A 14,130-nucleotide genomic window follows, 5' to 3' on the forward strand; every position below is an offset into this window, starting at 1 on the left:
TTACCTTGGAAACGGACAAGGAAGGGGCGGGAGCAGAAAACGTGTAGTTGGCATGTGGAAAAGTGTAGGTGCGATCGAATAGCAGTGAAAGCTTGTTTTTCTATGTTTTGAAAATACATCATTTTTTAACAATGGAAAATGTTCGAACGTATGTTCCGACGTACAGGGTCAGTCAACGAAATTTGACCTTCATTGTCAAAAAACAAAAAGATTTTTTCGAAAACTCTCAAAATGCGTAAAAAAAAGTTATCCAGGAGGACGAATTTTTACGTGAAATTCGGCCCTCAAACAGTAGCCCCCTCCATGGCATGGGAGGTCATGTGACGCCTCGAATTCCAGGACCGCACTCAATGGTGCAATGCGATTGAAAGTTCATCGATTAGTTTTTGAGAAAAACAGCTGTGAAATTCGTAAAAAATGCAACATAATCATGGTTAAATACCGGGTGGGCAATGGGAAACCTCGTTTGTTGGTAGGAAATCGAGTTTTTTTCCGATTTTGCACTCACAGAGGCTCTCTGGTTATTTTTATTTATTTATTTATTTATTTATTCTTTCATTTATTTACTCTTTTATTAATTTTTTTCCCGTTTGCGAGCACAAAAAAATCAATTTTCTATATAACCAAAAAAATTCTCCCACCGTTGCGTATCATTTAACTGCGTCTGCATTGCATTTTATGCGAAATTTATTGCTGTTTTTACCTCTTCGAATGGCGCTACGCCCTCGGATGCGGTTTGGACAGGCCTCGGACTTGAACGTGCCATTTGACACTTTGGAGAGGGCTGCTGCGACGCGCACAAGGACGGAGCTCGGGGGTTGAATCTTCCGTGAGAACTCGCCTCGCTCGAAACGTGTTTTCGAAAATGGCCCAAAAAGTCCATGTTTTTGACGACTAAAGGAGGGGGGGGGGCAAGTTTCCGTCCCCTCATACCTAATTTAAGTCGTCCAGAACATGTTTCCGCCCAGCACGAGTCGAATTATCTCCCCAAAAGTGAAAATATTGATTTTGACTTTGAACTTTGAAGTGCTGAAACGATCGCCGATTGCGATAATTCGAACTCAATTGCAATGTGCGATAATGACGAAACACTAGAAAAACAGGGCAGGGCCCGATTAACGCACGGCATAAACAAACCCCTTAGCGGAACTCCGTTCTTTCCATTATTTTTTCGATAATTTTTTCGGCGATGTTCCATTCGAATTCGCCAAAGTCCGATCATCGTTCAGACGATCTCGACCAACGTCTGGCTTTAATTTAAACCGACCGCATTCGGTTCGGACCACCGCAACCGGGCGGCAATGGGATCACCTCTTCGGACATCGTTAATAACTGCGCATTAACAGCGAAACGAGCCGGTTTCAACCTGTTTAACCTGTACGATTCCACGGCGAATTTCAAGTTATTCAGCGTTAAGTGTGACAAAGTCGATCTTACGCCACAGCCGTGAAAATAATTTAACGGACTTAATTTAACGACAAACAACGATTGATGCAATCGCGTTTTTAAGCCGTTACGTTTCACCACATTGTTCACTGAATTGTGATATCATTACTCAACAGTGGTGAGTTGCGAGCGATTGCTTTATTCAACGGATATCGGTGAAAGTAAATATGTATGTGGCTGATAGCGGCGTTCCGGTACGAATAAAGTTTATAACTATCAGTTAAGGTTTCACCGTGATAATGTGTGCCCAGAGGAATGGATTCGTCGACTATAAAAGAACCCAATCGATCCGCATTGGTACGTTTCTTGCACGTTTACTTCTACGAGGGTGAATCGAATGCGAACGGGGACCGTTTTTTCGGGATCCACAGGTGAAAGGGACGAGGCGTCCGCGCGAAAACTCCCCACCCCCTCTGACTTTTTAACGTGTCGAAACGGGAATTTTCTCTGAACAAAAACTGCCCGAAATACCACGAAGTTTTCGGAGATCGGCAGCAGTTTTATACCGGGCGTTTCGCAAACCCGTGCCAACTCGACGTTGCCTTCCTCGAGCAACTACGCACAAATTTTTTTAATTTAAATTCCGCGTTTCGTCCCGAATTCACCGATACGGAAGAGTGTCCGCGCGGCCGAAATAGAGTTCGATCTGTTTCGTTCACACTTTGCACGGTGAAAACCCAAACCTGGACTCGGTTTGCGTCTTCCAGCAATTTTTCAAAATTTCATTTTTCGAGTGCCCCTCGGGGCCTCGAAAAACTCCGTTCCGGAAAATTCGCGTGCGGTATAAATTTTCCAATACGGCCTTAATGGCGTTGCAAAGGAGATTTTTCTACTTGCCGTGTGGCCCATTTGCTCTGAGGTCAGTCTCTGTGGAAAGCTTTGTTAATCGTGCGATTCAGCCCGGAGTTTTTTTCAATCATAGAGCTTGACAAACAGCGCCATTTTGGGCTCAAACGGCCTGGTCGCCGTTGACGTCAAATTCAAGGCCTACTGCGACAGTTTCTACGAGCGAAATCTTAATAAATCACATGGGCGATTTTTTTAGGGGAAATCCGCGCGCGCCACTGTATCGGCCGCCCCTCAGAACGGGCCTGTGCAGAATTTTATCGATAAACTTCGAGTAATAACGATTTTCTTGAAGAATTAAAACTGCGCCCTCGGTATCTGTTAATTGTCGAAAATACATAGTCGGCCGTGGAGAACGAGTGAAGCGTTCAACTGTCAAACAAACGCAGCAAACATCAACAGTCGGTGTTGGGGCTTGTTTGTGCTTAATACGAATTAAATCGTTAATCGTGATAATTATGGAAAATTGAAGTTTAAGAGGAAAAGCGGAAATTGTTCGTCTTGTTGGCGGCGACGTGCGTTCGGCGGCAGAATGCAGAATTCAACATCAGACATCCAGACAGGCCGGTAACGAGGCAAAATGGACCTCGAAGTGACGAGGCAAAATGGACGTCGCGGACTTCCTCGAAATAACAATCAAATCTAGCAATATTTTAACGACAATCCCCGAAATAGCACTAGAATGGCCAGTTCGGACCTTATTATTACACCCAGAGAAAGTATGGGGAGATGTAAGTACCCAGTGCGCATTTTTAATTCTCCTAAAAAAGCGTTATTGCTCAAAACTTTTCATTAAAACTTTATGCAGCCCCGTTCTGAGGGGCGGCCGATACAGTGGCGCGCGCGGATTTTTCCCAAAAAATCGCCGATGCGATTTATTAAAATTTCGCTCCTAGAAACTGTCACAGTAGGCTTTGAATCTGACGTCAACAAGGCCATTTTTGATCAAAACGGCGCAGTTCGTCGAGCTCTAATTAAAAAAATCCGTGCTAAATCGCACAATCAATAAGCTTTTTACCGACTGACCCCAGAACAAATGGGTCACACTGTATGTTCCTACAATTTGATCAAAGCTGAATCGCGACAATGAGGGAGTTGCGGCCCTGCAAAATCGTCAGAAATGTCCAAATTTCATCATTTTGCTGGAACTTTTTGGCCGTTTTGAAAGGCCGCGGCTCCCTCGTTTGTGGCTCGATTTTGATCAAATTTTCGTGATACGCAGTGGGGGAAAGAATTAAATTGACTTTAACAATTATCTATTAGAAGTGGGAGGTCAATGATTCAAAAATTTATATACAGGGCGATTCAAGAAGATGGCTCCCTCTTATAACTGTTTTGTTTCCATACTTGGAAAGTCGAAATTTGGAGGGAAACTACATGAGAATAGAGCCGATTGAGTGACTCTAATGGCAGTTATCTAGCAGGTCTGGTTTAACCGCAAATGACCCCAAATTTCGATTTTTAAACGTTAATGCCTTATTAATTTCTATTTTTGGAACTCTAGAGGCCCTTTTTAGTCAAAAACATATAACTCTCAAAAAATATATGTTTTTGTCAAAAAATTCATACTCGGAGAATGTCGTCAACGGCCTTCCGATGCTACGCGGCTTTTGGCGGCAAAAATTGAATTTCCAAAAGTTGCTGGAACACGTAAACTGAGTTTAGGTTTGAATTTTTATTATGCAAAATTTGAACGAAATCAGTCGAAAATTACACTTTACAGAATTTTTTTTCGGCTGTGCGGGACTTTGCGTCCGGGCTCTCCGTACATAATCTCCCGATTGAAGTGTAGATTTTTCCCATCGTCCCGGAAGTGGGGCACGTATGCAACCAACTGCGCGCGAAGCCATCAACAGCTGCATCGTTGTGCAATCCTTCCCCTCCTAACAGGCCAAATATGCGATTATCGGATGGAGATAAATCCGGCCTGCAGCGAGGCCGTTCCGGTGTTGGCCGGTGAATTTCCGCCGATTTTTCCCTGGCCAGGTTGGGCGTGTGAGGACTGGCATTGTGAATCAGGATCACACGACATTCTCGTCTTTTCCGGCGATATGAAGGCTTCGACTCGGGCAGTGGTTAACCTTACATGGGGCTCCTTCCCGTGCCGTACATGTACTTAAATTTTCCTTACGCAAACCTGCGCGTAACCTGAAAGTGTACTTCGCTCATGGGCTCTCGAAGCCTCAGTAGGGTGGACGTGATCTTGTGGCACCACCGCTTATTATCCCTAGGGGCACGAACCCCCTCCCGGTGCCCCACTAGCCACGCGAGAGAAATTCTGATTCCTACTCGACCCACCCTCGTACTTAAGGGAAGATGTCTATTTTAAAGGCGGACGTAATCATTAGAACGAGATACGTTTTATGGGGTTTCATCAAGCATTTTTGCCAACAACGGACGATTTCGGAGATTCGATTCAAACGGGGAAGAACTTATTGGTTATTTGTGACGGTGCAGCACTCTCAGAATGTGCCAAGCAACAATCGGCAACATGATTCGTCAGTTCATGCGGTCATTTTCAGCGTTATTTTTCTAAGGTTAGAGCCTCGGCCACGTCGAGCTTTCAGTGTATCGTGGACTTTAAATGACTTAAATGCACATTGCAAAGTATTTTTACACATATGGAAGGAGCGTTAAATTTCCTTTTGAAAGAGGTGTCGCAACGCCATATTCGGACTCGAGATGGCGCTGCCGGAAGCACTTTTCCAAAATCAAAATGGCGTCGTGTCTTGATGATGGAATCCGGAGAGACGAAATGGCGCCAATTTGGTTTTTGTAAAAATTCTTCCACCTCGTCGTTCTCAGTCGAGGCATGAAATTTCATTGAAATGAAAACGAGTTCGTTGCGGTTGCGAGACCGAACTGAACGTCTTCACGTTGTCACAAAAACACAGTTAAGTGCATCTTAATTAACATACAAGCTCGGAGGGTGGTCGCCTACATCTGAAAATGGTGCAGTGCTGAATCCACCTGTAGTATTCTCTTTCAACGGTATAGATACTACCTACGCAATACTACAGTTTTAATTTAATTCAATACAAGCGACCCTGGCATGCCAGTATTTTTTGCCCGGGCTAGAATATGAAGGTTGACAACCATTTGCATTTATTTATTGCTCTAAAGAGTTTTAAAAATCGTTTAACACGCAAACTTAAAAGTACTGCAGCCATGGCACAGTAATAAAATAAAATTGTTATTAAGTGTAAAATCACCCATACCATGGGTTGAATTGTTTCTTTCGGGAAATAGCTCAAATTTGGAATTTTCACCATTTAAAGGGGTAATAAAATTGTAAAATGAAAATTTCTATGCGTCACCAAACCCTCAAGGTAGGCACTTTCGGTTCCTCCCTTTAAACCCCTTTGCATCCTATGTTTCATGGCAGCAGCAACGGAACGGGGGCAAAGCAGCATTTTCCCGCAAATTTCAGCTTTTTTTATTAGCTCGTACTATCTGCCTGGAAATTCCAAACCTCCTGTGTTGGGCCCGCCTTGAGGGCCGAGTTTATGAAAAGAAAAAAAATCTGATTTTCTTCCAGGGGAACGTGCGAACTACGTTAACAGCCCCCATGTCATCGCAATGGTGGGCCTGCCGGCCAGGGGCAAAACCTACATATCAAAGAAGCTCTCGCGGTACTTGAACTGGATCGGAATTAACACCAGAGGTAAGTTTACTCTCAGGCACTCCTCCCGAGCACGGTCCGACCCTCCCACCAACGAGTCCCTTCACGTGATCTTTCAGTATTCAACTTGGGCGAATATAGACGTCACGCCACCACGGCTTACCAGAGTCACGACTTCTTTCGGCCGGACAATACGCAGGCGATGGCCATTCGGGCTCAGTGTGCCATCGAGGCTCTCCAGGACGTGTGTCAGTGGCTCGAAAATGGGGGGGAGGTGGCGGTGTTCGATGCCACCAATTCGACGGCCGAACGACGGAAGGTGATCCAGGATTACGTGGTCAATAAAATGGGCTTTAAGTTGTTTTATGTCGAGTCCATATGCGATGACCCCCAAATAATAGAGCAGGTAATTGGGCTAAAATAACTAGCTTGGTGTTAAATTTACCACTCAAAGACCACTAACTAGTTAGTTTGGGCTAGTTCCTACCACCAAGAGTTAGCAGGAGGCAGAAACTAACCTGAACTAATTAGTTAGTGGTTCCTAAGTAGGATGCATAACTAAAGCTGTTATGCGCGGTCTTAATGGTGGGCGTCGAGCACCTTCGGAACCATGGGAGCAATGTTGACAATTCATTTTAGCCTCGTTGTGTTAATTACGAATAAATTTAACAGATTTATCGCGATATATTGGTCAGGGCAGAGTTGGGGAACCGCACTGGTTTTAGAGGCTGGTTTGCCTGAAAATTCACTTACAAGTTGATTCACGGGTTTTTTTCATCAGTAGACTCAATTAGGTTTTTTCCTTTTCCCTCCTTTTCCCCACTTCGATTCTGTCCTTTTCCAGAACATAATGGAAGTGAAAATCAGCAGCCCCGATTATGTCGACATGAACAAAGAAGAGGTTTTGGATGACTTCCTGAAGCGGATACAGCACTATCAGGAGAGGTACAATCCCCTGGACGAGGAGAAGGAGAAGGAGGTTTCGTTTATGAAAATTTACAATACCGGGGAGAAAGTCGTGGTACACAAACACGAGGGACACGTCCAGGCCAGAATCGTCTACTACTTAATGAATATTCACATCACTCCCAGGACAATTTATTTAACTCGAGTAAGCATCGAAAAAAAAACTTAAAGCATTGAGAGCACGAGAACTGCCCTTTTTGACCGTTTACGGCTGACTTGACAAAACTTTTCTGCAGCATGGGGAAAGCGATCACAATTTAATAGGACGCATAGGGGGTGATTCCAACTTGAGCGCCAGGGGCAGACAATACGCCACCGCCTTATCTTCCTATATCCGGGAGCAGAAAATCGAAGGTCTTCGGATATGGACTTCCTGGCTGAAGAGAACTATACAGACTGTCGCGGGCTTAGACGTGCCGCAGGAGAGATGGAAAGCGCTAAACGAGATCGATGCTGTACGATTCCAACTAATTTTATATATAATTTTCGCCATTTTAAGTCATCAAATTGTTTTGTGAAACTTCAGGGAGTCTGTGAAGAAATGACCTACGAGGAAATTAAGGAAAAATACCCCGAGGAGTTCGCGTCCAGGGATCAAAACAAGTTCGCTTACAGATATCCCAGGGGGGAAAGCTACGAAGATTTGGTGGCCAGATTGGAGCCGGTAATCATGGAATTGGAGAGACAAGGGAATGTCCTCGTGGTGTCCCATCAGGCGGTGCTGCGCTGCCTGTTGGCTTATTTCCTGGACAAATCAGCGGGTGAGTAAAAAGATCTCGCGGTAATCTTAAGCTTTGATTGCCTTGTTCCAGATGAATTGCCTTATTTGAAAGTACCACTTCATACGATAATCAAATTAACTCCAGTGGCCTATGGGTGTCGAGTTGAGCACATCAAACTGCCGATCGACGCCGTCGACACCCATCGTGCTAAACCAAAGGTAACTATAGATACTTTTGCAGTTTTCAGGACAACTACTTAGATAAGTAAAGGCGAAATGGAAGGACAATAATGATGAGTATTATTGTCATGCATTAACGAACAGAAATTGGCGAGGTTCTGCGGGCCAAGCAACGTTAATACCCACAAAATAAAACTGGGGAGTTGATTTGATAATCGATTTCGGAGAACAGGGGAAGTGACCTGTAAAATGGGCTCTTTTTGCTCCCTTCACTTGTCACTTCATTCCTCCCCCTCCGCAACACGTTCCACCCTCTCTATCAAGATCACTCTGTTTCCTTCAAGAGTCGAAAGTTGCTCTCCAAGGAGAACGTGGCTCCTCTGTGTTTATGCAAGCCGTACCTCCCTACGACATACTCCTTGAAGAAGGTGTAAAGACTCTTCTCCCGCTCTGCAGAATTTGCAGGGCAGGTTGTTCTACGTTCTCAGGAGATGCGTATATTTCTTTAATCTATCCAAATACTTCCCCTCCCTAAGGACTCCTTGCGTTGCGCTCATGGTGGCTTGGACAGGTCAGGGCCTCTGCATTCCACTGACTGATTCAGTTGGCCTTTGTTCCCTCCTGTTCAATGCGTAAAACGTCATTTTTGGTAAATTGTAAACATGATTCAGGACTGTTGAAGCGTGAGCGGGAGCGCCGCTTGGACAAATAATCCACCCCTTCGTTTGCCTCGGCACCTCTGTGACAGAGGCTCGACTTAAGGTCACTTGATACCAAACTCTTAATTTCCGAAGAACGTCTCTGCGTTCCTGGACGAGCTCTGCACCCATCTTTTTTCAGCCAACGACAGCGAGGTAGCATCACTGCCGTATTGTCAATTTGTGAGAAGTCGCAGCAGTGAAAAGCCAAAGCAGGACGTGAGGTCCCATCTCCTCATTGTCAGCGCTGTTGCCTTATTGCAGTTTGTCTGCATGCAAGTCAGCCTGTTATTTATGGTCGCTCCGAATTGCGTAGAGCCTCTAGCTGCGGTAGCAGGGGTTTTCCGTGTGTCGGAGTACTTGCATTCGTCATTTTTCTGCTGTAAAGGACTAGCTCTGTCTTGTTTGGATCGAGAGTCGGCTCTATCTCGGTTCGCCGGTACTTCATATTGTTCTGTAATTGCACAAGCGATTTGCATTCCGTTGCACTCGCTGTCGGCGAACATTCGCGATGTTGTCACCACCCAATCTCGAGCATACGCCTGCGCACTGAATGCCTCAGTCTGTAGGGTCTCTTAAAGATCAGATGACATAACTGTCTTAATATGTCGTAAATGTCATGATAAGTTCAATAGTAAAAATATTTTATGGAGAATATGCAGTTAAAAATACAAAACATCTAACTGGTGGCTTTTACCACATTTCCGCTTTCGAACCAGCCTCTCACCTGCTTACGCTACAGATTATGTTGAAACTGACAGATACCGGGTCCTTTAAGGAAGCAGTATTGTCGCTGTTAACGTTATGAGAATCACTCTGTACATTGCAACTACACAACTTCTTTATTAACTAACACCAAATAACTTGTACAAAGTCTTTAGAGATTAGTAAGCTTTGCTCTAAGTCGCTTTCTTTTCTGTTAAACTCGGCTCTTATCACACTGTTATTGCCATTGCACTGTAGCTACCTGTTTTTAGGCGCATGGTGTAAATACAAATATTAAACTATTTTCAGGACCCAGGCCCTTCTTCTCCAGAATTAATCACTGAAAAACACTGATAGCGAATGTGTATTATAACATTGTATTATTGCCATATTGCTTTGTAATTTAAACGGTGTGTTATGTAATAATAATTTCTCTATATTAATCAGTACTTGTAAGACTTAAAGCTGTGGACTGGGTTACGATATAACAATAAAAATTGGTACTTCGATTTTGGTCTGTTTCCTCCTGTAAAGCACACATGTAAAATTTTATTTTAGAAACTTTCTTGGTTCGCCTGTCAATCCTCTTGCTTTACACATCCCGGCAATCCAAAATCGCTGTTGTCAAGTCTAGTCCACGAAACAGATCCAGTCCATGAAACAGGGCTACTCCACGAAACGGGTGTCGTCCATGAAATAGATCTAATTCATGAAACAAGTCTAGTCCATGGAACAGGTCTATTTCATGAAACAGGTATATTGACAGCGTATGTTTTTTTGCCAAAGTTGTCAAAATCTGAAAGTTTCCAGTGGAACTAGACGCCTCCTTGTTGTCTTCCTTGTGTTTGTCCTTCTTTACTGTCTTTGTGTCTGTTGGTGGATGGGTTTAGAAGCACTGACATGTGGGAGGTCTCGGAGTCACGTGAGGAGTTCACTGTCAGGGCAAGAAAGTTGCATTAAACCGAGCGGCACTTGTTTCTATAACGGAAACTAACATTGGCCTTAATTTCTGTCAGGTAGAGAGGGTGGGGAGGACTTAGTAGTGTAGAACTCCGTTAACTGTCAAATTTCGGGACGCCTCCCTGGCCAGAATTACTTATTTTTCGTCGTCCAATGCGTCCCGGATTCGCTTGCGTAGATCGGCAACTGTTGAAGCCACGACAAAGGTTAGATCGGGCATGTTCTGGAAGGATCAGTTTTCTTTAATATCGCAAAACTGCAAGAAAAATGACGAGTTTTCGCATGACAACTGTCAAAGTGTGACATTATTGAGACGCCTTTTGACTGTGAACAAGCTAATGCGCATGGCGATCGTCTTTTATTGAGTTTTACTGCATTTTTTTTCTCTCTTATGGCCGCCATTTTGCATGTTTCAATAGTTGAAAAACCCGTTCTAATGCCCCCTCCCTCCCCCCATTTCTATAATTTTTGTGTATTGCGTATACGTAACTCGTTGAAATTTTTCACTTTTACTGCCCAGGCAGTAGTAAGCGTTACTTCGCAGCCTAGGCATCAAAAGTGGCACTTTACGGCCCATTTTGTGCCGTTGAAGGATCACGTTTTCTGTCGATGCTTAAATTCTCACGCGTTTTTTGTTCCTATTTATAGAGAATGCAAATTTTTTGACCATTCACGTTCAAATAACTATAACAGCTTTGTTATAGGTGATTTTCCCATTTAGGAAGGTAAGTAGGTAATTGATTTTGCTGATGTTATTCCTAACGAGTGAGTTCGGGTTTCCTTAAAAATTCCAGATTCAAGTTTGTGGCACGTTCGTTGAGGCAGCTGCTTCAATTTTCAGGCCGAAACACGAGCTTCAGCATCTGTTTTTAATGTCCCATTTATACAAACTCTTAACTGGACAGTTCGCCATAGCTTAAATGCACTAGTGTAGTTTTTTTAGCTCGAAATCTTGTATTTTACGCACACCTCATAATATTCACAACGAACCTATGTACATACAGGGACATGTCCATTCCCCCACTGCTACGTGCCATCCCTGCTTATTAAAACTCTGGTTAATCGAGGAAAGCAGAGGTTTTCCTCACATATAAATAGTGTACAGTGACAGTTGTTGAATTTGGCAAACGATTGAGATCACAAGTTTAATCAATTTTTAATTCATTTGAGAAATGTTGCCAAACTCATTTAAGTAAAAAACGGTGTTTTGAATCGTCCAAAAAACCGAGTGAGTGATGATAGGTAGGTACTAAAAGCAAGTAGAATCGTCCCGTTAGCTGGATAGAAAACTACTGAGGATTATAATAACGTACCCGATTTAGGTACTTTCTCACGGGGTGTCCCAGGCAAAAGTCTCCATCCTCTGCCCCTGGAAGCCACCCCTTTGAAATTCTCAAACTGGAAGTGGGGCTGCGTTATACCTGGTTTGAAAGCTAATTTTATTCTCTACCTGGTAATTATTTTTTGCTTTTGCACCTCGGTCTTGTAGGAACTAAACAAAAGCCAAATAGCCCGACAAACCATTTTTGCTGATATTTTATCGTAAGAAATGCCGAAAGTGTTCTTTATTGTCTTCTGTGCACACGTAGCTGGCCCTCAAAACTTCGTCGCACATTACCCAACATTTCTGACGTTGTTACGGTACTGTCCGACAATTTAAAGCACGTAACTCCTTCTGGGAATCGGATTGCACGTCATAAATTTTGGCCCACGAGAAAAAATCCAGGGGACTCAGATCGGGCGACCTCGCTGGCCAATACACCGGAGCTCCCGCACCTTGCAGGAAATTCTTCATATAGAAATTGTTGCACAGCGGCAGTGCACGGTGGAGGCGCTTCATCTTGTTGAGAAACTCATTCCTGGTCGCAGAGGCGGGGGTCTCAGTTATCCTGAGAGATTTTGTGGATGGTTTTCTCCATTTAAGTTTCCAAGAACGGACAGTGGCCCAGCGATGTAATCCCCAAAATCCCCGCCCAAGCGCTTAATTTTTTTTAATTTTGAGGTTGTCGGGTGTGGATCTCACGGATCAAATGAGGCATGACGTCACCGCAGTAACGACATTTGTGCCGTTTATCAGATTGATCAGAATTCAAATGCAACATGCTCCTGGGGATTCACAGAATTTTAATCGACGGTAGACATCGTCCTCATTTAATCCCTGTGGAGGTAGAGAGTAAAATTACTTTCCAGGCGAGGCATGAAACAACACTTCTTCCAGTTTGAAAATTTCAGAGGGACGGTTCCCACGGGTGCAGGGCTGACATTTGGAAAACGCCAAACGATGTCCCCCTCTGTCAAAGTTGACGTATTTTAACGTTTTTTTTTTTTATTTTCTAATAAACAGCATGAAAAATGCTCGGGGTGGACGCTTTTCCCTGGGCCAACTTTTGTTTGAGTAAATGGCGCGTAAAGAACCACTAGTGCCAAAAACATCAAGGTAACCGCCACGACCAAAACCACTCGACCTCGTTCGAATTGAATCCTCATCCAGGAAACCTCCGTACCTCCTCATACCGCTTATGATCATCTTATCAGCAACCGACTTTACGTTTTTAGATTCCTGGTGAACTGGAGGAGAAGTTCAAACTGAAGAACCAGACCAAATCTGATACTACCTCCACTTGAGAAGGTCCAATCGACGCTGCGACTGAACTGGGTGCCTATAAATTGAAATTTTCTTTTGACAATTTGTGATCTTTGCATTATTTATTACTATTAGGAAATTTAAAAACTGAAAAATTGCCGGCAAGTGCGTACCGTTTGTCTCATAAGTGTGTGTCGAATCGTTATTTTATGTTAGTGATACACATGTAACTACTCCTTTAATGTGCTTGAATATACAGGGTGCTTCGCAAGGCAATGGGCACCCATGCGCGCGTGGATGACCTCAAAACAAGTGGATTTTCCCTAGGGATCTTTTTCTTGCGTCCACGCTTGAGGGCAGCGGCGGCCGAATCAAAGATACGTTTCGTCAATTTGTGTTATTGGGACTTCTTGAAGGAATTAGCATGATTTTTATGTCAAAACGGGGCTGACTAAGCCGAACTAAAAGCACATTGACTTGGCCTTTAAACGAAAACTCTCCGGCCATTTTCGCCCGTGAGTGGTACGACTGCGCGGGAACCCCCAACACTCGGCACATCTGAGAAGCAGAAGCAGCCTATCCGCTATTACCGCAAAAAAATAAAAAAACGTTTTCGTTCGATTCAATCGGTTTTGAGCCCTATTGACAGTCGCAGTTTCCTCGGAAACACCGGGGGTTTCTGAGGAGGAAAATGAAGGAAAAATTTACGAAAAAAGCCTAAAATGAAACGTGTTAATCGAAAGACTCTTGCGAAAGGTGTTGAGTTCTAGTGGACGTTTCGAGCTCTTTCGCGGATGTCTATCTGCTCTCTGGCCGTCCCGTTGCGAATCACCTTGTACATTTCAATCCATCGATAGAAATGTTGTGCGAATTGCTTTCCTGTGGTTGAGTAGATATTACTATTATTATTAGAAGTGATATATGAACATAAAAATAAAATACACCTATACAATTATATTTCTGGATATCAGTACTTTCTTTGGGCAGTACCCTTCTTGCGTTTCGAGTCCTAAGGTGGTAATAGAGCGGACACAGAGCTAGAAATGCCTAAGGGCGAGGCCTCGGAATAGGACTTTGGCAAAACATCCTCAAAAAGGGGGCCGGAAATCGAACCCGAGATAATTAAGTTTGGTGCTAAGCGAGTTGCGGTCCAACGAATACGCTTTCGAACAGATCAACACGGCAGCAAGTGAGGGCCGTAGTCGGCTCGTTTACGTGCCAAAGTCGAATGCTGGAGGAGGCTAGATTGTCTTTCCCTCGGACAAGGGAAGAAGGCTAGATGGCCTTTTCCCTTTGGGCAAGGGGACACTAGACTTCTTCCAAAAATCCAGCAGTTCGGGGAAGAGAAAGGTGTGTCCACCTCCCACCCCCCAAGAAAACTTAAATTAACGGTTCTTTCCAC

The 14,130-nt window shown here is 43.9% G+C and overlaps 1 protein-coding gene across 7 annotated transcripts in view; it reads left to right on the forward strand.

Annotated features, from left to right (window-relative positions):
- Nucleotides 1-14,130, forward strand: part of Pfrx (6-phosphofructo-2-kinase) — a 29,750-nt gene that overhangs the window by 10,964 nt on the left and 4,656 nt on the right. For 2 of the 7 annotated variants that reach the window (XM_066301057.1, XM_066301059.1), the window contains 7 exons: nucleotides 5,831-5,956; nucleotides 6,034-6,320; nucleotides 6,759-7,025; nucleotides 7,117-7,335; nucleotides 7,407-7,641; nucleotides 7,693-7,820; nucleotides 12,701-13,693. In XM_066301057.1, coding sequence (XP_066157154.1) covers nucleotides 5,831-5,956; nucleotides 6,034-6,320; nucleotides 6,759-7,025; nucleotides 7,117-7,335; nucleotides 7,407-7,641; nucleotides 7,693-7,820; nucleotides 12,701-12,769 — 1,331 coding nt within the window. In that variant the 3' untranslated portion in view covers nucleotides 12,770-13,693. Of the gene's footprint in view, nucleotides 1-1,406; nucleotides 1,744-2,959; nucleotides 3,024-5,830; nucleotides 5,957-6,033; nucleotides 6,321-6,758; nucleotides 7,026-7,116; nucleotides 7,336-7,406; nucleotides 7,642-7,692; nucleotides 7,821-9,493; nucleotides 13,694-14,130 lie in introns of those variants that run through there. The other 5 variants (XR_010733803.1, XR_010733804.1, XM_066301058.1 and 2 more) reach the window with 4 other exon arrangements.

Source organism: Euwallacea fornicatus, chromosome 38, assembly GCF_040115645.1.
Source record: "Euwallacea fornicatus isolate EFF26 chromosome 38, ASM4011564v1, whole genome shotgun sequence".
In the NCBI taxonomy this organism is placed as follows: Eukaryota; Metazoa; Arthropoda; class Insecta; order Coleoptera; family Curculionidae; genus Euwallacea; species Euwallacea fornicatus.